This window comes from Bufo gargarizans, chromosome 3 (assembly GCF_014858855.1).
Source record: "Bufo gargarizans isolate SCDJY-AF-19 chromosome 3, ASM1485885v1, whole genome shotgun sequence".
NCBI lineage: Eukaryota > Metazoa > Chordata > Amphibia > Anura > Bufonidae > Bufo > Bufo gargarizans.
The window spans coordinates 198,422,462-198,449,526 of NC_058082.1; the positions used below are offsets into that span (position 1 = coordinate 198,422,462).

At 45.4% G+C, this 27,065-nt stretch overlaps 1 protein-coding gene across 5 annotated transcripts in view; it reads right to left on the reverse strand.

The window, feature by feature from the left end:
* LOC122930933 (cohesin subunit SA-2-like) overlaps positions 1 to 27,065 on the reverse strand; it is a 105,279-nt gene that overhangs the window by 73,789 nt on the left and 4,425 nt on the right. For all 5 annotated transcript variants that reach the window (XR_006388191.1, XM_044284657.1, XM_044284659.1 and 2 more), the window contains exons 3-8: positions 18,180 to 18,246; positions 14,991 to 15,134; positions 14,125 to 14,221; positions 9,749 to 9,825; positions 1,413 to 1,484; positions 973 to 1,177 (exon numbers count right to left, since the gene is read on the reverse strand). Coding sequence is in view for 4 of the 5 variants with exons in the window: in XM_044284657.1 (XP_044140592.1) it covers positions 973 to 1,177; positions 1,413 to 1,484; positions 9,749 to 9,825; positions 14,125 to 14,221; positions 14,991 to 15,134; positions 18,180 to 18,246 (662 nt within the window). In the remaining variant the exon portion in view is untranslated. The remainder of the gene's footprint in view (positions 1 to 972; positions 1,178 to 1,412; positions 1,485 to 9,748; positions 9,826 to 14,124; positions 14,222 to 14,990; positions 15,135 to 18,179; positions 18,247 to 27,065) is intronic.

Sequence of the window (27,065 nt, forward strand, 5' to 3'; positions counted from 1 at the left end):
AAACTGATGTGCAATGGCATGAGAAACCGCTACGACACTCCAAGGCTTACTTTAGGTCACACGGAGGGGTTCTTTAGGTCAAACGGGGAAGCCCCCGGTGCCCATGGGTAGTGATGTCAACCAGCCGCTGCATTCTGGTAGTTAGAAACATAGAAACATGGAATGTGTCGGCAGATAAGAACCATTTGGCCCATCTAGTCTGCCCAATATACTGAATACTATGGATAGCCCCTGGCCCTATCTTATATGAAGGATGGCCTTATGCCTATCCCATGCATGCTTAAACTCCTCCACTGTATTTGCAGCTACCACTTCTGCAGGAAGGCTATTCCATGCATCCACTACTCTCTCAGTAAAGTAATACTTCCTGATATTACTTTTAAACCTTTGCCCCTCTAATTTAAAACTGTGTCCTCTTGTGGTAGTTTTTCTTCTTTTAAATATGCTCTCCTCCTTTACCGAGTTGATTCCCTTTATGTATTTAAAAGTTGTGTCCTCTACAGCGCAGGTGCTGAAAGCATTCAGTGCAGATGCAGAATGTCCATATCTTCCCTGTAATACCTGCATCTGCTCCTGCCTTGAAGGTTTGCAGCGCCTGTGCAGTAGAGGACACAGCCACTATCACTATCTTGGACACTGCAGCTTGTTTACATGGGCACAGGAGTCGTTTCTTTGTATGAGATAAGGTAAGCCTTGAAGCAATAAAGCCGTTTTTGTTTTTTTTGTTTTATACCATTACACATAAGTGTATGGCAGTTCTGAAATTTATACTGAAAACAGACAACCCCAGTAACATACAGTACTGGTTTACGATTATGATAATACAAAGGGTGTTATTTGACAACGAGCTTGCATCTTGGTTGAGGTCTTGGCCATTTTTCTGGTGGTGAATCATTTTATAATTCAATACAACTACTTTGGTTTTTCATCTTTGATATTAGATTCACAAAAAGCTGCACATTATATACCTACCAGACAATGTACTGGTGTGTCGGAAGGCTCTAACACAGGACTCGGACAGTCCCAGAAGCAGAGAAACAATGGTATTCAGCAGATAACCATCATATATGACACTGTACTGACACTGCTGAACCAGCACAGATGTGAACTCACAAAAGTTTGACTTAAACTTTTTCCAGTATGTTCCTGGCCTGATTAGAGGGTAATCTTCTGTGTCCTGTAAAAGAGTGTTAATCCGATATAAGAGGAACTGTTATGTTTCTATTTTATCTGTAATTTAGGACCCCCCCCCCCCCCCCCCAAAAAAAAAAAGGAGTAGAAAAAGTAAATGGCAAGGATAAAAAAATAGGTGCTAACTAGTTTCCCTGGGCACACGTATACTGTACACACATCCAATAAAACCTAAAGACCAGCAATTCTGCCTCTATTTTGTGATATATCGAGTATCTTACCAGATTGACTGGCCAGGTGATGGTTAGAATCCAAGGATAAGCCATGAACTTCTTGAACTGAAGGCCAGTTTCCTAAAAAGATCAAACAATGTGAGCTTCATAATAAAACAATCTAGAACAGATACAATTCTGCATTTAATCTATGAAGTTGAATACCCAGAGAGGGTCACTCGGCTATTTTCAGCAGGCCCATAGAAATGAATGGAGGGCAGCTGCGCATGCACCGTGCACCCACCCTTCACTTTGCCAGCTGCGTTTATGAGATAGGTGCAGGTCCCATCTCTATCAAACAATAGGGGCACATCCTAGCGGTATGCCCTAATTGTCTGAGATGGGGAAACCCCTATAAGCTGGCCGTACACTAGAGCAGACAAAACAGCAGATTTACACAATTTTTTTTTACCTGACTGCTGGCACATTTTCATGGCAGCATGAAAGCATGACAAGCGTGAACAGATGCCAACCGCAGGCATGTAGCTATAGAATCAGTCGTTGTCAGGAACATTCGTTGAAAAAGTCAACAGATGTAAGGCAGCCATCAGAGCTTAGGAGCTCATTTGCATCCCATTCTTTCCTGAATTCCAGAGGAGCATGTATGGCCTATAAGTCTCCCCACGCCAATAAAGGAGCTATCTCCCGAAACAGAGATAGTACCCCCCCAAATCTTAAAAAAGTCATTCAAGCCAAATGACAGATCTGTATCTCATCAACAAAAGTTCAGACCAGGCCACAGATCACGGCAGAGACTGATTGCTGATTTATCGTTTTAAAGGCTTTGGACACCTTCAGGGCAATTTTTTATGATTGCCTTTTAATATTTTTTTTTCCAATAGGTCTTTATTAAAAATTTTCAGCCTTTAAAAATCAGTGTGGCTGCAGGCTGTCATTTTCAGTTTTCTTAGAAGCCTCATTTCTAGCTCCTATCTCTGATCTCCTGGCCTCATAAGCACTCATTATAGCTTAATTATTATCAAACTGATAAGAATATGGCTTACAGGAGATATCCATTAATTGATATTGATAATCTATCCTCAGGATAGGTCATCAACATCAGATTGGCGGGAGTCCCATGATAAGCTGTTAGAAGAGATCGGCGCTGTGAGCGCTGCAGCCTCTTCCTAGGCCATGTGACCTCACCCGTACTTAGTCACATGGTCTAGTTCCAGCTCAGCCCCATAGGAGTGAATGGGCTGAGCCGCAATACCAAGCAAAATGGCTGTACTATATATATCACTGTGCTTGGAGAGATGCCGAGAGCTGGCTGAACCGATGTGATAATGATGAACTGTCTTGAGGATAGGTTATCATTATCCATAGCTGGATAACCCCTTTAAATAAGTGTTTATGAGGTCAGGAGATCAGAGATAAGAACTACACATGATCCCTTAAATCACGGAAAGAAAACAGAAATTGACTGCCTGTTAACAGACTGATTTTTAGCCCTGAATCTCAGAAACAACTATCACAGACCACGCTCGATATACAACAGAAAGATCAAAAACAAAATCACTGTATTAACTACCCTCTAAAATATAACTTTTATTCAAATAAATACAAAATAATACAATAATATGAAAACCCAGTGTATTTGTTAATAAACTAAATAGATAAATCATCAGAAAAGATTTTAGCTAACAGATACAATCGACATATCAAAATTCATATTATTTGACACCTGTCACTATATGTAAATAGCAAAAATCAATGGTGGTACTAAATCTATAACAAAGGTCTTGCCTTAAAGATAGAATAAATAACGGACCTTTTGATTAGTTCTCCCCTTTACTCACGGTTTTGTTGTACCACTTGGAGACAGGAGATGAGAGGGTAGAGGGTTTAGCCATCAATAATGGCCGACCCCACTTATCGATGGCTAAACCCTCTACTGTCACCTGTAAAAGCCCTAATAAGGCACTTCATACACTTGAAAATCGTGCCTACGCATTTCCCACAGTTTCTGTGTGAAGAAGATATATAAAGATGATGGCGCTGTCATGGTCTTACCTCCTTGCTGTTCCCTTCGTTTGACATGTGCTGGCGGCCATCTTGGTTTCTGGGTTTTCTTGTAGCCTCCCACCCTGCGGCTCCTCCTTCCCACTGGGAGGAGCTGGATGCCCAGCTCATATATATAGGAGGTCTGTGGCTTCAGTTCCTTGCTTGGTCCTCCTGTGTTCACATGCTTCCAAGACTGCTGCTGCTTCTGGTTCCTGATCCTGGCCTCGTCTGACTACCCCGTTGGTTCCTGATTCCGGCTTCGTCTGACTACCCCGTTGGTTCCTGATTCCGGCTTCGTCTGACTACCCCGTTGGTTCCTGTTCCTGGCTTCGTCTGACTACCCTTCTGGTTCCTGACCTCTGTCTCCGCAAGACCCTGCTTCGGTTTAGCCATCCGTTCGGACTTTGCTTACGGCTTGCTCTTCAATAAAACCTTCTTATTTTCCACTTATCTCTTGTTGTACGTCTGGTTCATGGTTCCATGACATTAGGACCAAGCCATGAATTCTGACGGTACAGGGCCACCCTCGCTACCTACGCTGGTTGCCAGACTTGATCAGCAGGATCACCTGTTGGGTCGGTTCGCTGTGGCGTTGCAAACCCTGCTTGAACGCACGGCTCATTTAGCTTCCGTTGCCGATGGGTCGGTTGTCGCTCCTGGGCCCGCTCCTACTGCCGCTCCGGTTGTTGCGCCAGAGTCTACCCTGACACCTGTTGCTGCGCCTGTGGTGTTTCAGGGTATGACCGGTTCTGCCCCCCTTCCACAGCGCTTTGGGGGAGAGCCAACTCAGTGCCGAGGTTTCCTTAACCAGGTGGGCATTTACTTCGAGTTGCTGCCACATGCCTTTCCTACTGAGAGATCAAGGGTGGGCTTCTTGATCTCGCTGCTCTCGGACAAGGCCTTGGCCTGGGCCAGCCCTTTATGGGAGAACAACAATCCGGTGGTTGCCGAGTTTTCCGGTTTTGTTGCTTCTCTTCGGAAGGTATTCGATGTGCCGGCTCGTGCTGCCTCTGCTGCGAAGCTCCTTATGTCCATCAGACAGGGTTCACGATCCGTAGCTGAATACGCCATTGAGTTTCGTACCCTGGCAGCAGAGGTGGGCTGGAATAATGAGGCTCTGGTCGCTGCTTTCTCTCATGGTCTCTCGGATGCCTTGAAGGATGAGGTTGCAGCTAAGGACCTACCAGTGGAGCTCGAGTCTCTTATTTCTTTCCTGATTTTGATTGACACCAGACTCAGGGAGAGACCTTCCTTTAAGGAGAGCCTGCGGAGGTCTCCTAACAGATTGGCGCCTACGTTTGCTGTCCCACCCGTGCCTCCCTCTCCTCCCACGCCTCCTGGGGATGACTTGTCTGGGGGTGAACCCATGCAGCGGGGGTTTGCTCGCCTGTCTGAGGGGGAGAGGGTACTCCGGAGACGCGAGGGCCGATGCATGTACTGTGGTCTCGGTGGGCATTTTCGGTTGGCATGTCCGAACCGTCCGGGAGAACGCTCGCACCTGAGGTCCTGTCGGGGGCAGATCTTGGGTGGAGTCTCCTCGTCCCCGGTTTCCCGTGTTGACAAACCACTGATCACGGTTGTCCTCTCCTGGGTCGGGGGCTCGGTGACGACCCAGGCGTTGGTGGACTCTGGTGCTGGTGGTTTGTTCATTGATAGAGTGTTCGTTGCCGCCAATTCCATTCCTCTGCAGCCTCGAGGTTCCCCACTGGCTCTTGAGGCGATAGACGGCAGACCCCTTCTGCCGCCACACGTGACTCATGAGACCCTTCCAGTGGGGATAGCCATTGGTGCCGTTCACAGAGAGTCGGTCTGTCTCCAGGTTATTTCGTCTCCACACTACTCGGTGGTCTTGGGGTACCCCTGGCTCCAGAAGCATAATCCGACTTTCGATTGGAGATCGGTCGAGATCCTCTCGTGGTCACCGCAGTGTGGGGCTAGTTGCATCCATGGGCCTGTCAAGTTGCTGTGTACTTCCTCGGATTCTCTGTTGCCTCCTGAATACGAAGAGTACCGGGATGTATTCAATAAGGTGCGCGCGGTTGCCCTACCTCCGCACCGCCCATACGATTGTGCCATAGAGTTACAATCCGGTGCCGTTCCTCCTCGTGGCAAAGTCTATCCACTGTCGGTAGCGGAGAATGAGGCCATGGAGGAGTACGTGAGGGAGGCGCTTTCACGCGGACACATTCGCAAATCCTCGTCCCCGGCAGGGGCTGGATTTTTCTTTGTGAAAAAGAAGGGCGGCGAGTTGAGGCCTTGCATCGATTACAGGGGTCTCAATCGCATCACGATCAAGAACGCTTACCCGATACCCTTGATTTCCGAGCTGTTCGATCGCCTCAAAGGGGCCACGGTCTTTACCAAACTCGACCTGAGGGCGGCATATAACCTGGTAAGGATCAAGGCGGGCGATGAGTGGAAGACCGCGTTTAACACCAGGACCGGTCATTATGAATCCTTGGTTATGCCCTTTGGGTTGTGCAATGCGCCCGCAGTCTTCCAGGAATTCATCAACGATGTTTTCCGTGACCTGTTGCAGCAGTGTGTGGTGGTCTATTTGGATGACATCTTGGTATATTCTGCATCCATGGAGGCCCACATTCTGGATGTCAGACGAGTGTTGCAACGCTTACGAGAGAACAAGCTGTTCGGTAAGCTTGAGAAATGCGAATTTCACCGATCCCAGGTAACCTTCTTAGGTTACATCATTTCCGCTGAGGGGTTCTCCATGGATCCTGAGAAGGTTTCGGCTGTCTTACAGTGGCCCCAGCCCAGTGGGCTTCGTGCCCTGCAGCGCTTTTTGGGCTTCGCCAATTATTATCGGAAGTTCATCAGGGACTTTTCCATGCTAGCCAAGCCTCTCACGGATCTGACCAGGAAGGGCAGTAATCCTCAGGTCTGGCCGCTCGAGGCCATCCGAGCTTTTGAGGCTCTAAAGTCCGCCTTTGTGTCGGCTCCGATTCTGTCGCATCCCAACCCTGGGTTGCCTTTTGTCCTCGAGGTGGACGCGTCTGAGACGGGAGTAGGCGCCCTCCTGTCTCAGCGTAGAACACCAGAGGGTCCTCTGCTTCCTTGTGGGTTTTACTCCCGGAAACTGTCTTCCGCGGAGTGCAACTATCAGATTGGTGACAGGGAGTTATTGGCCATCGTGCAGGCCCTTAAAGAATGGAGGCACTTGCTCGAGGGCTCGGTGGTTCCGGTTCTCATCCTGACGGACCACAAGAATCTGACCTACCTCTCTGAGGCCAAGAGATTGACACCACGTCAGGCCAGATGGGCTCTGTTCTTGTCACGTTTTAATTACGTGGTCTCCTACCTACCCGGCTCCAAGAACATCAGAGCGGATGCCTTATCACGGCAGTACTCCGAGCTGTCCGGGGAGGAGTCGATTCCGACTACGGTCATACCCCCGAATCAGATCCTGGCCGCTATTCGCACCAGCCTGACTTCTCCTCTGGGTGAGCAGATTTTGGCGGCTCAATCTGGTGCTCCCTCTGGGAGACCCAACGGCAGATGTTTTGTGCCTGAGGAGTTGCGCACTCGGTTGTTGCGAACCTACCATAACTCCAAGGCCGCGGGGCACCCTGGAAAGAATCAGCTGTCCTGGGCGGTTTCACGTCTGTTCTGGTGGCCTTCTCTACGTTCCGACATCGCCGCATATGTAGCGGCATGCTCCGTTTGTGCCCAGAGTAAGTCCCCTCGGCACCTTCCGTTGGGCCTTTTGCAACCCATAGCCACCGGGGAGCGTCCATGGTCACACCTGGGGATGGATTTCATTGTGGACCTCCCTGCATCCCGAGGCCATACGGTCATTCTCATGATTGTGGATCGGTTTTCCAAAATGTGCCACTGTGTTCCTCTCAAGAAGTTACCCTCTGCACAAGAGTTGGCCTCGATTTTTGCCAGGGAGGTCTTCCGGTTGCACGGTTTGCCCAAGGAGATTGTGTCGGATCGGGGGAGTCAGTTTGTGTCCAGGTTCTGGCGCGCCTTTTGCTCCCAGTTGGGGATTCATCTCTCTTTCTCCTCGGCCTACCACCCTCAGTCCAATGGGGCCGCAGAACGATCCAATCAGGCCTTGGAGCAATTCCTTCGTTGCTATGTCTCCGATCACCAAGACAATTGGGTTGACCTCCTGCCTTGGGCTGAGTTTGCCAGGAACACGGCGGTGAACTCTTCCTCTGGGACGTCTCCCTTCATGGCCAATTATGGGTTCCAACCTGCCGTGTTACCGGAGGTATTCTCTCCCCAGGATATTCCGGCTGTGGAGGATCACCTTTCCGTCCTACGTGCTTCTTGGGTACAGATCCAGAGGTCCCTTGAGGTCTCTGCGCAGCGCCAGAAACTCCAGGCTGATCGCAGACGAGCGCCCGCTCCTTCCTACCAGGTCGGAGACCGCGTATGGTTGTCCACCCGCAACCTCAACCTTCGAGTGCCCACTCCCAAGCTGGCGCCTCGCTTTGTTGGTCCCTTCCGAGTGCTTCGCAGGGTAAACCCGGTAGCCTATGCCCTTGCGCTTCCTCCTGGCATGCGGATCTCCAACGTGTTTCATGTCTCCCTGTTGAAGCCACTGGTGTGTAATCGTTTCACTTCCTCGATTCCTCGGCCTCGTCCGGTCCAAGTGGGCAATCGTGAGGAGTATGAGGTGAGCAATATCCTGGACTCACGCCTGGTCCGCGGCCGGGTGCAGTTTTTGGTCCATTGGCGTGGTTATGGTCCAGAGGAGCGTTCCTGGGTTCCCTCCGCAGATGTCCATGCTCCTGTCTTGCTCCGAGCCTTCCACGCACGCTTCCCTCAGAAACCGTTCCTTACTCCGCGGAGGAGGGGCCCTTGAGGGGGAGGTACTGTCATGGTCTTACCTCCTTGCTGTTCCCTTCGTTTGACATGTGCTGGCGGCCATCTTGGTTTCTGGGTTTTCTTGTAGCCTCCCACCCTGCGGCTCCTCCTTCCCACTGGGAGGAGCTGGATGCCCAGCTCATATATATAGGAGGTCTGTGGCTTCAGTTCCTTGCTTGGTCCTCCTGTGTTCACATGCTTCCAAGACTGCTGCTGCTTCTGGTTCCTGATCCTGGCCTCGTCTGACTACCCCGTTGGTTCCTGATTCCGGCTTCGTCTGACTACCCCGTTGGTTCCTGATTCCGGCTTCGTCTGACTACCCCGTTGGTTCCTGTTCCTGGCTTCGTCTGACTACCCTTCTGGTTCCTGACCTCTGTCTCCGCAAGACCCTGCTTCGGTTTAGCCATCCGTTCGGACTTTGCTTACGGCTTGCTCTTCAATAAAACCTTCTTATTTTCCACTTATCTCTTGTTGTACGTCTGGTTCATGGTTCCATGACAGGCGCCCATAATCATCAGGACGCCATCATCATCGGGGTAGTTTATACAGCTGTCAGAAACAGCTGAACATCTTTAATAAAGACCAAATGAAAAAATGTATCCCAAAATGAGTAAAATGTAATCATAAAAAAATGCCCCAAAGATGTATATAGCTTTTAACTTATGGCTCCGTGGTGATAAGAAAAATAACCTTCAGCAACCAACTATGAAAGACAAGTCATTCAAAAAACCTCCACCATATGGCCAGTTTTATCTATATCTGTCACAGACATCCCCGCGACAGTGGCTGACAGAAGATCTGTGAGACTGGAAACACGTGCTTTGATCTGACAGGTTTCCTTGTGGATCAATAGACGTCTGTGTTGTTTCTGATACTGGCTACACCTCTAACCTCCAGGTGTTGCTATTGTGGTCATTTAACTTTCCTTTTTTATAGTTGCTTCTCCCACAATGCTGTGGGGTTCATAGCTTCAGTGGTATCTGTGGTCTGCTGGTGTTTGGTTCTCGGCTGAGTTCCTGTTGATGCCATAGCTACTGGAAAGTTAAGTGTTTCCTTTCCCTTTTGCATTTTGTTTTGGTTTATCTGTGTGTTGTTTTTTCCCTGCCCTTTGCTGTAGGCCTGAGGGAGACTCTTTGTCGTCCTTCTTATCTGGAGGAACAGGTAGTCTCAGTCCTGTCACCATCGCCAGGGTCTTATAGGGCGAGTAAGGACTCTAGGTACTCCTGCATATGAACTCACCTACCTTTAGGATCTGTTCATACTGATAGCCAGTTAGGACTGTGACTAGGGATTTGACTAGGAGGTGTCCTTCTGTCTTCCCTAGCTTTCAGGCCTTGTTCCTTGTTCCCTCTCCTTCTTCGTCCGGTGTGGAGTCTCCCTCTCACACACGGACGTGACAATATCATCTATAATGACAGGCAGTCCTGCTGGTGTCTGCCAGGCTTTACCATAAATGGATATAACAGCATGACAGAAGAGGAAACTTCATGTGACAATTAGTTTTTTACCTTATCAAACTCTTCAGTCAGTTTCTGCATTATGTTTTTGTTCACTGGATTCTGAAACAGCTCCGCTGTCACTACCCCTGTGTGAATAAAGACAAAATACTTTTTGGGATATTCAAGACAAACGTATATGTAACAATATATACTGAGTATATGCCTGAAATTTCAGGTGAAGGCGTCCTAGGACATAGTAACTTACAATGTGTTCAGTAAAACCAATCTAATTTCTGCAACATGAGCCTTAAGAACTCACACATTCTTTTAGCGTATAGTATATCTGTGTGGGGGAAACTTCTAAATAACACATTCCACAGTCCAACTTGCAAAAGTATGTATATTTAACAGCGCAAAATGCCATGTCTGCCCACTCAAACGACTATGGGGTGAGTAGGTCATATTAGATATCAAGTATAAATAACAGGAGTTAGAAATACTGCTATTGCATTTTCAATTTTAAAAATACAGTACAAGGATCCAAATACATAATGCTTTTTAACTAAAATACATTAATTAGAAACACTAAAATGAGCAAAGACACATGACACTTATGGACGCAGAATTTAGAGGTGATAGGACCGCCTCCTTGACTTCAAAGCCAAGAATTTGCAGCAATATAAATAAATTAATTCTAAGTTTTTCTGGATCTTTTCCTGTAAAACGATACCTGGATTTGCTCAGCTGCTCCTGCTGTATACCATGCTGCCTGCAGCTGAAACACCATGCTCAATGAGAAAGGTTCCCTTTAAAGGTATTTTCTGGGTTTGTGGAAATAAACTTAAAGGGGTTGTCACTACAGCAAATGGCATTTATCATGTAGAGAAAGTTAATGCAAGACACTTACTAATGTATTGTGATTGTCCATATTGCTTACTTTGCTGACTCATTTTTCCATCACATTATACACTTTGCATTCCCTGCAATCCAGCAGCGGTGGCCATGACTACACTCTACGGGATAAAGCTCCAGCTTCCCTGGTGGCAGGGACTGTTGGAGTGTGCATAGGATGGCGATTTTACTATACTGGTTAAGCATGGCCACCGCTGGTGGATTGTAGGGTGGTCGTAACCATAGAAACGGGCAGTGTATAAACGTGATGGAAAAATTAACCAAGCCTGCAAAGGAAGAAATATGGATAATCACAATACATTAGTAAGTGTTTCGTAGTAACTTTCTCTACGTGATAAATGCCATTTGCTGAAGTGAGACAACCCCTTTAAAGGGATTCTGTCACCTCCCCTAAGGCAAAAATCGATTTAAAAGCAGCCATGCAGCACAGCTTACCTGGATTAGGCTGTGCTGTTCTATCTTGAAATCCGTCCAGCAGTTACTTCAAAAAACGACTTTGATCAATCAGGAAATGCGTCCTGAAGGTGCCCAGAGGGGCGTTTTTTTCTTCTGAGAGAGCCCAGTACCGCCCCTTTTTCAGTGCCCAGCCCGCCTTCCTTTTACTTCCTAACCGCCGCCCCCAGCCTGCCACAGCCTCCCCTCCCTCTCCTCCCCCTCCCTCACGCCGAACGAAGTCTCGCACAGGCGCAGTACCCACTGAGGGCTGCGCCTGTGCGATCATCAGGAGACTGAGGGCGGCAGCTTCATCTTCGTCACTGGGCATGCGCCGAGCCCAGTGACGTCCGATGTTAGCTCTTTCCCTCAGTCAGTCTTGTAGGAAGCGCAGAGGATTGCCGATCGCTGCTGCACCCTGCGCTTTCTCCAGTCTGCCTGCCACAGTGAGGACGGCCAGCGATTTCTTTCCCCACCCTCCCTTCAGGAAAGAAATAACTATTTGTTGGGGCGAATTAGGTCTTATTATATTAAGTAAAGGCAGGCAGACTGGAGAAAGCGCAGGGTGCAGCAGCCGATCGGCAATCCTCTGCGCTTCCTACCAGGCTGACTGAGGGAAAGAGCTAATATCGGACGTCACTGGGCTCGGCGCATGCCCAGTGACGAAGATGAAGCTGCCGCCCTCAGTCTCCTGATGATCGCACAGGCGCAGCCCTCAGTGGGTACTGCGCCTGTGCGAGACTTCGTTCGGCGTGAGGGAGGGGGAGGAGAGGGAGGAGAGGCTGTGGCAGGCTGGGGGCGGCGGTTAGGAAGTAAAAGGAAGGCGGGCTGGGCACTGAAAAAGGGGCGGTACTGGGCTCTCTCAGAAGAAAAAAACGCCCCTCTGGGCACCTTCAGGACGCATTTCCTGATTGATCAAAGTCGTTTTTTGAAGTAACTGCTGGACGGATTTCAAGATAAAAGAGCACAGCTTAATCCAGGTAAGCTGTGCTGCATGGCTGCTTTTAAATCGATTTTTGCCTTAGGGGAGGTGACAGAATCCCTTTAAGTTATTCTATAATGAAAACCGTCCCCCTAAAGTGTATTTCAATAATTCATAACTGTTCAAAATGCAATAATGAAAAAATGCTGCAAAGTTCAGAGCTCTGATCTCATCATCGACTCTGTCTGGGATTACATGAAGAGAGAGAAGGATTCGAGCAGGCCTACAGCCACAAAAGATTCTCTAAAATATTTGGAACAACTTCCCAAGTTCCTTCAAAACTGTGTGCAAGTGTACCTAGAGGAACTGATGGTGGTCACACCAAATACGGATTTAATTTAGATTTAGTAACATAGTAACAATTATATTTAGTTTTTTTCATTTTGCTACTTAGAGTACTTTCACACTAGCGCTATTCTTTTCTGGTATTTAGTTCAGTTTTATCCTAATGCATTCTGAATGTTAAGCAATCAGGATGCATTAGTTCAGTCCCTCTTAGGGTATTTGGCCGGAGAAAATACCACAGCATGCTCGCCGGAATGCCGGCATTCATTTCCGCTGAAATGCATTAAAATTGACGCGTTGACGGATCCGGTCTTCTGGTCTGCGCATGCGCAGACCTTTGAATTTGTGAAAATAATAAATACCGGATCCATTTTTCCAGATGACACCGGAGAGACGGATCCGGTATTTCAATGCATTTGTCAGACGGATCCGCATCCAAATGACAAATGATATCCGTTTGACAAATGATATCCGTTTGCATACCGATTTCCGGATCTGGCAGGCAGTTCCGGTGACGGAACTTCCTGCCGGATCCTCACAACGCAAGTGTGAAAGTACCCTTATAAAAATAAACTTATTAACGCTTCTGTTTTTGAAAGCGTTCTTACTTTGCAGCATTTTTCCCACACCTGCCTAAACCGTTTGCATAGTACTGTAGTTTTGTGGGAAAAGATTCTGAATACCTTGTATTTTATTCACATAAATGAAAAGTATGACATATTTTTTACTAAATAAAACCAGATAGTGAAGCACATTCTTTTTTTCTAATCATTTTTATTGTATTGTTTTATTTCCTGTACCTGATTATGGAAGCAGCCATCTTGCCTGAACTGCTGTATTTAGAGATATGTTTTACAGCAGCCAAATGGCCCAAAAGCAGAATATACATTAGATGTTCACTGATGCCTAAGGGGGACTTTTCTGGACATGCTGGGCGACCTGTGCAGAGGTCACTGTGCAAGGATAGGACAGTTAATCTGTCATTATCAGCATGTCTGTTATCATAATCAGATGACTGCAGAAAAGTGATCTCTACAGAACAGGAAGTGTCATCTAATTATTAGGTTTAGTGGCTAGTGTGAAAACTCCAAGATTTTCAGATTTTTTTTTCAAATATAGTTAAAGGAAAAAAAACTTTATAGACAATAGTTCATTTTCTGAGGACACATTCCTTTTAAGTTCCAGTTTTCTATGCTTAGGAGTCAAATCAGGGGTCCTATTAATTCACAGTAATTCACAGCCTCCCCGGTATAAGGCTGTATTCACACGTCCGCAATGTGTTTTGCGGATACACGGAGACACGGATCCGCAAAACACGGAAAGCGGCAATGTGCTTTCCGCATTTTGCGGACCGCACATTGCCGACATAATAGAATATGCCTGTTCTTGTCCGCAATTGCGGACAAGAATAGGACATGTTCTATTTTTTTGCGGAAACGGAAGCACGGATGCGGATCCGCAAATGTGGATGCGGACAGCACATTCCGTCCCCATAGAGAATGAATGGGTCCGCACCCTTTGCGCAAAATTGCGGAAAGGATGCGGACCCATTTTGCGGACGTGTGAATGGAGCCTTACTGTTCATACAGACAAAGCTGTCAATCACTAAGTAGGACCGCCCACTGGACTCCTAAGCATAGAAAGAACAGGGATTTTAGTGAATGAAATACAAGTAATATTGAGTATTTTCCCACAGAGTACATATCAATCTGCTTAGCTCCTCCTGCTCCATATCATGCAGGCCTCCATGGACAGTACAGCGTGAAAGGTTCCCTGCAACTGATAAATAGATGTCCGATGGCTTTTCTTAATGAAAAGAGATGAATGCATTTACCTTGACATCCTGAGCACTGAATATAGAAATTAATAAGATCGAGTAGAGCTGCATCCCTGTCCTCTTGATAGGCTTCAATCCAGTCATCTACAACAGACTACAAGCGAGCACCATGAGATACACCTTTCACACTGGTACAGCACAATGGTAGCATTATCCTCCGCCAGCGCAGGGCAAACCATAGACCGGCTATGATAAATCCCCCCTTAGTTTTACTATGAAAAGCTGGGCCATTGCAGAGTAAAATAGGGATGAATTTATAATGCGATTCGCTCCAGTTTTGTGACAAAAAGGGGCAAATTTTGGCACACAGCATAATCTTCTTAAAACTACTTTTTTTCACACACAGACTGCCAGATGATGTGCCAAAAGAGGCCTGTGCCTCTTACTCCAGCACAGTGAAACGCCAATCTTAAATTTCCCCCCAAGTTCTTAAGGGTGGAGAAGTGTCAGCAGCCCCCTTCTGGCTTCTGCCCCCCCAGGCTCAGCTTGATTGATAGGACATCACCAAAACCTAGGTATGTTGGTTGCATACGCAGAGCAGATGCCATTACCGGGACCTAAGCCAATTGGTTCTGATGATGGCTCCTGGGCCTAGGCAGTTAAATTCATGCAGCACTTCCTACAATCATCAGGAGAAGGGACGTCACAGATATAAAGCGGTTCTGCAGCTGATAACTTCAGAGCGGCAGAGTGAACTTTACTTCTTGTCCAGGCCTACACTGTTACATCATACAACATAATGATCTGTTACATGATTCAACGGTGCATCATACAACAGATCGACATAGGAATGGGCAAAAGATGGCCTCATAATGGACAATGAGTGCACAAGAGAGCACAAGGAACGGTTCAAAAGAACTTACCTGTATTGCTCTTTTCCCAATGCTGATCACCTCATACAGAGTCACAGCTTCCGCTATTTCTCCGTTCGATATGCGGCTGTCCCTGCTACGCCTCGAGGAATTTCTGCGAGAGAGATTTTCAGACTGTCTTCGGCTTCTCTTAACCTGTTATGTAACAATCAGAGTGAGGAAACAGGAGCATGCTAAACCCCGCAGCCAGTCAAGTACAATTTTTTTTAATTATTGCAACGTACTCAGTATGAGCTAAAAATAATTTTTTTAATTGGTCTTTCTTAAAAATATGGCGTCTTTTTTCTGTACATAGCTAAGATGCTCTAGTAGCACCCTTTGGATTTTCTGTCTTTTCCGTCAGACCAGGAGTTGACGGACTCCTTATCTCTGCTCGCTGACCTCCTAAACACTCATTATAGTTCAGATCTTATCTTACTGATAAGAATGTTGCTTAAATAAGTGTTTATGACCTCTTACTAATTTAGATATAAAGTTTATTAGATGCCTGGAGACAAAGTGAAAGTATCAGTCACACAGCTAGAAAAACAGTTAACCATTTGTGACAGAATGGCTCAATATTTTTAATAAAAGCCTACTGAACAGATGAATTTTAGCCAAGAACGACTAACATGCAATCATAAAAATATTGCCTCCAAAGCTATACATAGCCTTTTAAGCTAATTATGCCACTATTGTGTCATAAAAAAGTGGTACATTATGGTGTACACCATATGTGAGCCATAATTTGCAACTTTTTAGGCTTCTTGCCACTTTTCCGAAGTGACCTATCATGCCAGTGCAGAGAGATCAAGACTTGCATATGGATGCACCGGTCTTGACATATCTCCCCTAATCTGTCACAAGTTACACTATTAAGCCCCGTGCACACGAACGTGTGCACCCTGTGGTCGTGCTGCGGGCCACAATGCACAAACACAGTCCGTGGGGCAGCCGCAGCAGATCGCGGACCCATTCACTTTAATGAAGTACGGGACGAAACCCCACGGAAGCACTCCTTATTTCTTCCGTAGGGTTCCGTTCCGTGCTTCCGTTCCGCACCATTTCGCATCTCCGGATTTGCGGACCCATTCAAGTGAATGGGTCCGCATCCGTGATGTGGAATGCCCACAGAACGGCACCTGTGTATTGCGGATCCGCAAATGAGGTCCCCAATACAGCGACGGGAAGCACACGGGGGCCTTAGGCCTCTATCACACGAGCGATATGGAATGTGTCAGGGTCTGTTCAGTAAAAGACTGATGGTTTTATATGCAAGTTGAATCAGTTTTGTCTGCGATTGCATTCGGGGTGTCTTTTACATTCGTTTTTCACACGCATGAAGAAAAACTGAAGACTAATACAGCATCTCCTTGCAACCATCAGTGAAAGGCCGCAATTTGCGGAACGGAATGGACGGCCCATTGTAGAAATGGCTATTCTTGTCAGCAAAACGGACAAGAATAGTACATTCTATATATTTTTTGCGGGGCCACGGAACAGAGCAACGGATGCGGACAGCACACGGAGTGCTGTCCGCATCTTTTGTGGCCCCATTGAAGTGAATCGGTCCGCACCCGAGCAAAGAAAAATTGGGCTTGGATGCGGACCACAACAATGGTCGTGTGCATGAGGCCAAAAATGGACTGCATCAGGATGCCATTCGTCTGCTGTCAGTTTTTTTTCACTGACCCACTGACTTGAATAGACCAGTTCTATGTGAAATACAGAAGTAGATAGACCATGCGGAAATGTTTCCTGAACGGACAGATGATCAGTAGAAAACAATGCTAATGTGCATGTACTCATTGAAAGGAATGGTTCAGTGTTCAGTCCAGATGCTAAGCAATGTAATATCGGGCCACATCCAGACAGAAAATCTGCTTGTGTGAAATAAGCCTTAGACTCTGCTGTACATCTCTCTGAAGTACCAACCCCAAGCCATGAAGATCATTCACATTCCTGAGAAATTTTTCTCACCAGGTCAGCTGTGTTAATGAATCAGTGAGATGGCCTATCTTAGTGTCAATGACAAAAAACAAAAGACAGAAAAAGTAATAATATCATATAATCATAGCCTTAGAGATAAAGCGTAAGTAAAACTCCCCCTGCTGTCTAGTCTATGTAGATAATAGAAATACAAGAATTTACACATGACCGCCCTCCGTATGACTGATGCAACACACGGAATTGCAAGTTTTGAACTGTTATTTCCATAGGAGACAGGGTTCATGGATACATTTTACCTCAACAAAACTTCCCAAAAAAACTAATATTTCAGTATGACAACCAAATAACACTTAAAGGGGTTATTTCATCACAGACAATTGGGACATATCCTAGCAATATGCCCCCATTGTCTGTAATGAGACAACCCCCTTGTCTTATAGGTGTCTTATAGACAACCATTGTCTTATAGGTGCTAGTCCCACCACTAGGACCAGCACTTATATCGGGAATGGAGCCCCGCGAGGTGGTGGCTGGAGGACTCCAGTCCGACCACCACCAAGCGCTCTGCCCATAGAAGTGAACAGGAGCACACCGTGCATGACCGGCCACCGCTCCCATTCACTTCTTTGGGCCCGATTTTCAGCGGCCCCATAGAAAATGAATGGAAGGCGGCTGCGCATGCTCAGTGCGTCCTCCAACACTTTCGGGGCTCTGTTCTCGATATAGGTACGGGTCCCAGTGGTCCCTTTAAGACAGTGGGGGCATACCCTAGCAATAAGTCCCCATTGTCTGTGAGACAAGCCCTTTAATAGCAATAATAATTAAATATTAAATATTCTTTCAAATAGTCATTTATTCCTAATTTCTCACACAGAAAAACCAAACATACTAAAGAGCTGGTAAGGGTAAAGGTGGCCAAACACATGATGACATTTACACCTCCTGGTCCTGTCAATCAAAGTGCAGATGTTGCTGCAGTTGTAGAGAAAGCGGAGCCTCTAGGTGTAACAGTAACGCCCCAGTTGCTCCTAGAGGCTCATTTGCATATATTAAAACATCATTTTTCTCAGCAATGCGGACACATATGGACATAGGACCAACACAGATGCCTTCAGCTGCCAAGCGCACATGTAACAGGTCAGCCAGTTTCATAGCTACAAATCTGCTGACAGAAGATTCCAATTTCCTACAGTTAATTACCAGAAGTGAAGTAACCCTTACAGTACTAAACAAGACTATACCAAGTCCTACCATTGTCATTGAGCGGTCCAAGCTTCCATTGCTTATGCTGGCAAGGGAATTGCTGTTGGCATTCTCCCTGTAGTATCAATAAAATATGAATTGTAATATCAATTATTTCACAGAAAACACTTGCAAATATGGCAATATGTAGTGACCATATAACACATGATAACGTTGAGTTTTCTAGAGCAGCGGCTGCCCTTTGCAGCACCAATCGGTTCCGATTCATAGAGGAAGTCCATGAAGATGGGGGCCCCTCTATGACATCTGATAGGACAGCTCCTTTAATGCATGGTTAGCATCAAACCACTACATTTTCCAATGATAGCAAAAAGGGGTACTGTCAACTTTCATGGCCTATCAGCCAGTGCAGAGCGTGGCCTCAGTGTACTGAAATACATGTGCAATTACATCTCTAGCCCTGGTTCCCATAATCGATAACACACTTGCCAGACTAGGAGGAATGAATACATCATGGATACATATAATATATACATATACATTACAGACCAAAAGTTTGGACACACCTTCTCATTCAAAGAGTTTTCTTTATTTTCATGACTATGAAAATTGTAGATTCACACTGAAGGCATCAAAACTATAAATTAACACATGTGGAATTATATACATAACAAAAAAGTGTGAAACAACTGAAAATATGTCATATTCTAGTTTCTTTAAAGTAGCCACCTTTTGCTTTGATTACTGCTTTGCACACTCTTGGCATTCTCTTGATGAGCTTCAAGAGGTAGTCACCTGAAATGGTCTTCCAACAGTCTTGAAGGAGTTCCCAGAGATGCTTAAATGATGGTCCAACTAAACGCAAACCGGATGGAATAGCATGCCGCTGCAAGATTCTGTGGTAGCCATGCTGGTTCAGTATGCCTTCAATTTTGAATAAATCCCCAACAGTGTCACCAGCAAAGCACCCCCACACCATCACACCTCCTCCTCCATGCTTCACGGTGGGAACCAGGCATGTAGAGTCCATCCATTCACCTTTTCTGTGTCGCACAAAGACAAGGTGGTTGGAACCAAAGATCTCAAATTTGGACTCATCAGACCAAAGCACAGATTTCCACTGGTCTAATGTCCATTCCTTGTGTTCTTTAGCTCAAACAAGTCTCTTCTGCTTGTTGCCTGTCCTTAGCAGTGGTTTCCTAGCAGATATTCTACCATGAAGGCCTGATTCACACAGTCTCCTCTTAACAGTTGTTCTAGAGATCTAGAGATGTGTCTGCTGCTAGAACTCTGTGTGGCATTGACCTGGACTCTAATCTGAGCTTCTGTTAACCTGCGATTTCTGAGGCTGGTGACTCGGATGAACTTATCCTCCGCAGCAGAGGTGACTCTTGGTCTTCCTTTCCTGGGGCGGTCCGCATGTGAGCCAGTTTCTTTGTAGCGCTTGATGGTTTTTGTGACTGCACTTGGGGACACTTTCAAAGTTTTCCCAATTTTTCGGACTGACTGACCTTCATTTCTTAAAGTAATGATGGCCACTCGCTTTTCTTTACTTAGCTGCTTTTTTCTTGCCATAATACAAATTCTAACAGTCTATTCAGTAGGACTATCAGCTGTGTATCCACCTGACTTCTCCACAACGCAACTGATGGTCCCAACCCCATTTATAAGGCAAGAAATCCCACTTATTAAACCTGACAGGGCACACCTGTGAAGTGAAAACCATTTCAGGTGACTACCTCTTGAAGCTCATCAAGAGAATGCCAAGAGTGTGCAAAGCAGTAATCAAAGCAAAAGGTGGCTACTTTGAAGAACCTAGAATATGACATATTTTCAGTTGTTTCACACTTTTTTTGTTATGTATATAATTCCACATGTGTTAATTCATAGTTTTGATGCCTTCAGAGTGAATCTACAATTTTCATAGTCATGAAAATAAAGAAAACTCTTTGAATGAGAAGGTGTGTCCAAACTTTTGGTCTGTACTGTATATTATACATCATATAAAATATACAGTACAGACCAAAAGTTTGCCCACACCTTCTCATTCACACCTTCCCATCATTTATTTTTCAACAGGACAATGACCCCAAACATACCTCCAGGCTGTGTAAGGGCTATTTGACCATGAAGGAGAGTGATGGGGTGGTGCGCCAGATGACCTGGCCTCCACAGTCACCGGACCTGAACCCAATCGAGATGGTTTGGGGTGATCTGGACCGCAGAGTGAAGGCAAAAGGGCCAACAAGTGCTAAGCATCTCTGGGAACTCCTTCAAGACTGTTGGAAGATCATTTCAGGTGACTACCTCTTGAAGCTCATCAAGAGAATGCCAAGAGTGTGCAAAGCAGTAATCAAAGCAAAAGGTGGCTACTTTGAAGAACCTAGAATATGACATATTTTCAGTTGTTTCACACTTTTGTTATGTATATGATTCCACATGTGTTACTTCATAGTTTTGATGCCTTCGGTGTGAATCTACAATTTTCATAGTCATGAAAATAAAGAAAACTTTTGGAATGAGAAGGTGTGTCCAAACTTTTGGTCTGTACTGTATACATATAAGAAGAATGCATATAATGTAACTGCCACGCCCTCTTCACTTTGATTGACAGGTCCATGCAGATGTGATGACGTTTACACCTCCATGCCCTGTCAATCAAAGTGAAGAGGATGTGGCAGTTGCAGAGAGAGAAGAGCCTCTAGGAGTAACTGCAACACCCCGTTGCTCCTAGAGGCTCATTTATATATATATATATATATATATATATATATAACCTTTTTCTCAGCAATGCGGGCACACATGGGACCAAAATAGATGCCTTCAGCACATGCCACAGTCAGTTTCATAGGTACAAATCTGCCTTTTAAAGTTTTTTTTTTGAGGACTTTGGATAGGCCTTCAATATCAGATGGGGTTCGATTCTCAGCACCCCCAATATATGCTGGCTGAAGAAGCCATGGCGCTCCAACAAACACCCCTTCGTTGCCTACCAGGCACAGCTCCATATATTTGGTGTGTTATTAGTATTACAGCTCATTGCTGCTCAACAGCATTCAACTTAATGGGACTGAGGTGCAATATCAGGCAGAGGTAGAGCTGTGCCTGGAAGACAATAAAGTGGTGCTCACTGGAGCATCATGATAACGCCAATCAGATGATTTGTGGGGGGTACCAATAAAAAACTTTTACTCCAGGTATATGCTGGAGATTTGGAGCTCTGTATCAGAAAAAATGAGTCTAGTCCCTATAGGTATTAATACCTAACAGTATTAAATTAAAATCTGATGCATTTTTTTTTATGATTGCAGCAATTAAAGGCTATGTACACCTTTGGGGGCTTTTTTTATTATTGCATTGTACTCATTTTGAGCTAAAAATAATATTTTAAATTGGTCTTTAGTACAAATATGGAACCCTTTTGTACAGAGCTGAGATGCTCTAACACAGGGATCTGAATTTTCTCTCTTCCATTAGCCAGCTAATATGACGGACTCCCTATGTGTGCTCGCTGACATCATAAACACTTATTATAGCTCAGATCTTATCTTACTGATAAGAATGTGGCTTAAATATGTATTTATGACCACTTAGTAATTTACAGATAAGGGTTATTAGATGACCGGCACAACGTGAAAGTAGAAAGTACTATTCACACAGCTAGACAAACAGTTAAGGCCCCTTTCTGACGAGTGAGTGTCTCGCAGCAAGGTACCCAGCCTGACCTCCCAGTGCTGCCGGGGTCGTATGGCATTATATTGATTTATGATGCTATGTAACCCTTACAGTTCTGGAATGTATTGGATAACACTGACATAATGCGGTCACTGTTATCTAATACATTTCAGACCTCTATGGGTTACATAGCATCATAAATCAATATAATGCCATGTTACCCCGGCATTGCTGCGAGTTTCCAGCGAGACACTCACTCGTCAGAAAGGGGCCTTAACCTTTGTGACAGAACGGCTCAATATTTTTAATAAAGACCAATTGAAAAAAATGATTTTTAGCGCAAAATTAGTAAAATGCATTACCTCCGTAGGTGTACATAGACTTTAAGATGGAACTATTTAAAGTTGCTTTTGATTTGAGTTTGTGGAAGGAAGATTTATAAAAAGTCACATGATGTTTGATAAATGCGGGGGATTTTAAAACTGTCAATACTGCCCCTCCACTTTCCTACCCTCCCGCTTTACTAGTGAGCTATTGTGCCTTTTTTTTTTTTGCAATGATAATTCTGACTAGAAAATAATTAGCCTACAGTGTCCACTTTTATACCACTTTTCAAAAGGGCTGACGGTGGTGTACAAATTTCAAAACATTGGTGCAAACGGGCATATGCACCTAAATTTGTACATTTTCTACACCGGAAAACTGGTTTACTAACCAGGGGCGGAATGGGAATTTAAAGTGGCCCTGGAAAAAAAACTGAAAGTTGCCCCATCTAGTAAGCGGGTCCAAATTGACAAAAGGCGATGCAACAGAAGTAAGTGGGAACAGCAGAATAAAAATACCACCCAGGCTGAACCAAATACCACAGTGCAGCACAAAATACTGCCTACATTATTAATGCTGAGAGCATCAAATCTTTATGCACCTGGCTGGCCGCCAAGAGGAGGGCTTGGGAGGCCCACTGGGCATCAGCCCACCAGGAAATTTTAATGTAGGGTCTATGGCCTGTCCACCCATAGTGCTAACTGTGGGCACCGTGGCCTCCTCACAGCATACCAAGCACAGCTCTCTCTGTTCATTGTATAGAGGCTGTGCTTGGTATTGCAGCCCGGGCTCATTCACTTGAATAGGACTGAGCTGCGCCTAGGTCATATGTAGTGTTGATCACTAATATTCGAATTGCGAATTTTAATCGCGAATATCGGCACTTCGAGAATTCGCGAATATTTCGAATTTCGCAAAATAAATTCGTAATTGCGAATATTCGATTTTTGTGAAAATACCAGTTCATGCGAATTTTTATGCGGAAAAAATTTTTATGCGAATTTTATGCGAATTTTCGCAATCAAGAAAATAATGCCTGGAGAACATGAATTCGCGAATTCTCGAATATATGGCGAATATTCGCCCAAATATTTGCGAATTCGAATATTGCCCCTGCCACTCATCACTAGTTATATGACCGATGAACGTGACATCACTGGCCTAGGAAGAAGATGAAGCACTCACTGAAGCACCGCAGCCGATTCAAACAGCTGATTGGTGGGGTGCCAGGAGTCAGCCCCCCATCAATCATATATTGATGACCTATTCTAAGGACAGGTCATCATTATTAAACTCCCTTAAAGGGAACCTGTCACCTTCAAAAACCATCTGAAGCCGCCAGCAGTACCTGAGAGTAGTGAGCAGTGTGTTTCTGACGATTGTTTTGTTCCTGAAGGCAGATGCGGCAAAAGCTCTGAAAACGTTCCTTTATCCCCTGACGAGACGCTTCTCTAGACATGCTTGCTTCAAGTCACAGTAACCACGGCCCCTTCCCTGTGACTGACAGCGCTTATGCAGAGAGTTCCGCAAAGCCAGCCAAACTGCCAGCTGTCAGTCACAGCGAAGGGGCAGGGAAGGGGGCGTGGTTATCTTGACTTGAAGCAAGGAGGCCGCTGCCCCCTTGACTTCAAGCATGTCTAGAGAAGCGCCGACAGCTTTAGCCACATCTGCCTTCAGGAAGAAAATTATCGTCAGAAACACTGCTGGCAGGTTCCCTTTAAAACCCCTTGAAGACATGCTTAGACTTCTAGTCCAGTGCTTACTGTCCAATCAGATTCATGCCCTACGACATAAGCCCTCCTCTGTCATGCCTGTATGTGGCGAGGCGAATCTGTTGAACGGCGCTGGCGCTGGATTTCTCACTAAGAGGAGGACGTAATCAGAAAAACCTAGGGCGGGCCAGAGCGGTGAAATGGGAGGGGTTTTGTATGAAAAGCGCCGAGGGGCCTGGGCAATGGCCGCATGAACGCCGCCCCTGGGCACCTTCAGAACCTAATTAACATATTGAATAAAAGTGTTTTTCTGAGAAAATCGTCGATGGACAGCACTATGGAAGGTAGCATTCTAATACAAGGAATGTAATGGAGATCCTGATGTTAGTGTTCTATAATGGTGACTTTAGGTGAAAGACTCCCTTTAACCCCTTAAGGACACAGGGCGTACAGGTACGCCCTTGTGCCCTGGTACTTAAGGACACAGGGCGTACATGTACGCCCTGTGCATTTTCGATCACTGCCGTGCGGCTGGCAGTGATCGGAACCCGGTGCCTGCTCAAATCATTGAGCAGGCACCTAGGCTAAATGCGCGGGGGGTCCCGTGACCCCCCCATGTTGGCGATCGCGGCAAACCGCAGGTCAATTCAGACCTGCGGTTTGCTGCGATTTCTGCAGTTTCTGATCCCCGCGGTCCCTGACCGCGGGGATCAGAAACTTTAGGATTAAAAATTGTTTCCAGTATCCCTCCCCCCTGCACCCCTGAGTTATTTGAGCACGGTGGGAGGTGCAGGGGGAGGGTTGCGGGCGGTGCGGGAGGCGGGCGGTGCGGTAGGCGGGATCGCGATCCCCCGCCCGCCTCCCATTGCGTAATCGTTGGCGTCTAGTGGGTATACCAGGGTGCCAGCACATTGCTGGCACCCTGGTATAAACGGCTGACATCGGTGATGCGATGTCAGCCGTTTAACCCTTTCCATACAGCGGTCCGTACGGACCGCTGTATGGAAAAGGTTAACAGCTCAGGGAGCTCCCTCCCTCTCCCATCGGGGGGCTGCTGTGCCTTTGCAGTCCCCCGAATGGAGAGGGAGAGAGCTTCCAGGCAGCCCCCCAAGCCCCGTCCTTACCCTTCCCCGTCTGCGCAGTTCTGACCACTACTGAGCAGACGGGGAAGGTTCCCATGGCAACAGGACGCCTTCTCAGGCGTCCTGCTGTCCATGGTTCTGAACAGATCTGTGCTGAAAGCATAGATCTGTTCAGACAAAGTGTAAGTAAAATACAGTACAGTACTATATATATTGTACTGTACTGTATTATGCAGACATCAGACCCACTGGATCTTCAAGAACCAAGTGGGTCTGGGTCAAAAAAAAAAGTGAAAAAAGTGAAAATAAAGTAAAAATCAAAAACACATTTATCACTGATTAAAAATGAAAAAAATAAAATTCCCTACACATGTTTGGTATCGCCGCGTCCGTAACGACCTGATCTATAAAACGGTAATGTTACTTTACCCGAACGGTGAACGCCATAAAAATAAAAAAATAAAAACTATGATGAAATTGGAATTTTGCCCACCTTACTTCCCAAAAAAGGTAATAAAAGTGATCAAAAAAGTCGCATCTACGCCAAAATTGTAACAATCAAACCGTTATCTCATCCCGCAAAAATCATACCCTACCCAAGATAATCGCCCAAAAACTGAAAAAGTTATGGCTCTTAGACTATGGAAACACTAAAACATGATTTCTTTTGTTTCAAAAATGAAATCATTGTGTAAAACTTACATAAATAAAAAAAAGTATACATATTAGGTATCGCCGCGTCCGTATTGACCGACTCTATAAAAATATCACATGACCTAACCCCTCAGATGACCACCGTAAAAAAATAAAAATAAAAACGGTGTAAAAAAGCCATTTTTTGTCATCTTCCGTCACAAAAAGTGTAATAGCAAGCAATCAAAAAGTCATGTGCACCCCAAAATAGTGCCAATCAAACCGTCATCTCATCCCACAAAAAATGAGACCCTACTTAAGATAATCGCCCAAAAATTGAAAAAACTATGGCTCTTAGACTATGGAGACACTAAAACATTTTTTTTGTTTTAAAAATGAAATTATTGTGTAAAACGTACATAAATAAAAAAAATTGTATACATATTAGGTATCGCCGCGTCCGTGACAACCTGCTCTATAAAATTACCACATGATCTAACCTGTCAGATGAATGGTGTAAATAACAAAAAAAAAACGATGCCAAAAAAGCAATTTCTTGTTACCTTGCCGCACAAAAAGTGTAATATAGAGCAACCAAAAATCATATGTACCCTAAACTTGTACCAACAAAACTGCCACCCTATCCCGTAGTTTCTAAAACGGGGTCACTTTTTGGGAGTTTCTACTCTAGGGGTGCATCAGGGGGCTTCAAATGGGACATGGTGTCAAAAAAAACCAGTCCAGCAAAATCTGCCTTCCAAAAACCGTATGGCATTCCTTTCCTTCTGCGCCCTGCCGTGTGACCGTACAGCGGTTTACGACCACATATGAGGTGTTTCTGTAAACTACAGAATCAGGGCCATAAATATTGAGTTTTGTTTGGCTGTTAACCCTTGCTTTGTAACTGGAAAAAAAATATTAAAATGGAAAATCTGCCAAAAAAGCGAAATTTTGAAATTGTATCTCTATTTTCCATTAAATCTTGTGCAACACCTAAAGGGTTAACAAAGTTTGTAAAATCAGTTTTGTATACCTTGAGGGGTGTAGTTTCTTAGATGGGGTCACTTTTATGGAGTTTCTACTCTAGGGGTGCATCAGGGGGCTTCAAAAGGGACATGGTGTCAAAAAAACCAGTTCAGCAAAATCTGCCTTCCAAAAACCGTATGGCATTCCTTTCCTTCTGCGCCCTGCTGTGTGCCCGTACAGCAGTTTATGACCACATATGAGGTTTTTCTGTAAACTACAGAATCAGGGCCATAAATAATGAGTTTTGTTTGGCTGTTAACCCTTGCTTTGTAACTGGAAAAAAAATATTAAAATGGAAAATCTGCCAAAAAAGTTAAATTTTGAAATTGTATCTCTATTTTCCATTAAATCTTGTGCAACACCTAAAGGGTTAACAAAGTTTGTAAAATCAGTTTTGTATACCTTGAGGGGTGTAGTTTCTTAGATGGGGTCACTTTTATGGAGTTTCTACTCTAGGGGTGCATCAGGGGGGCTTCAAATGG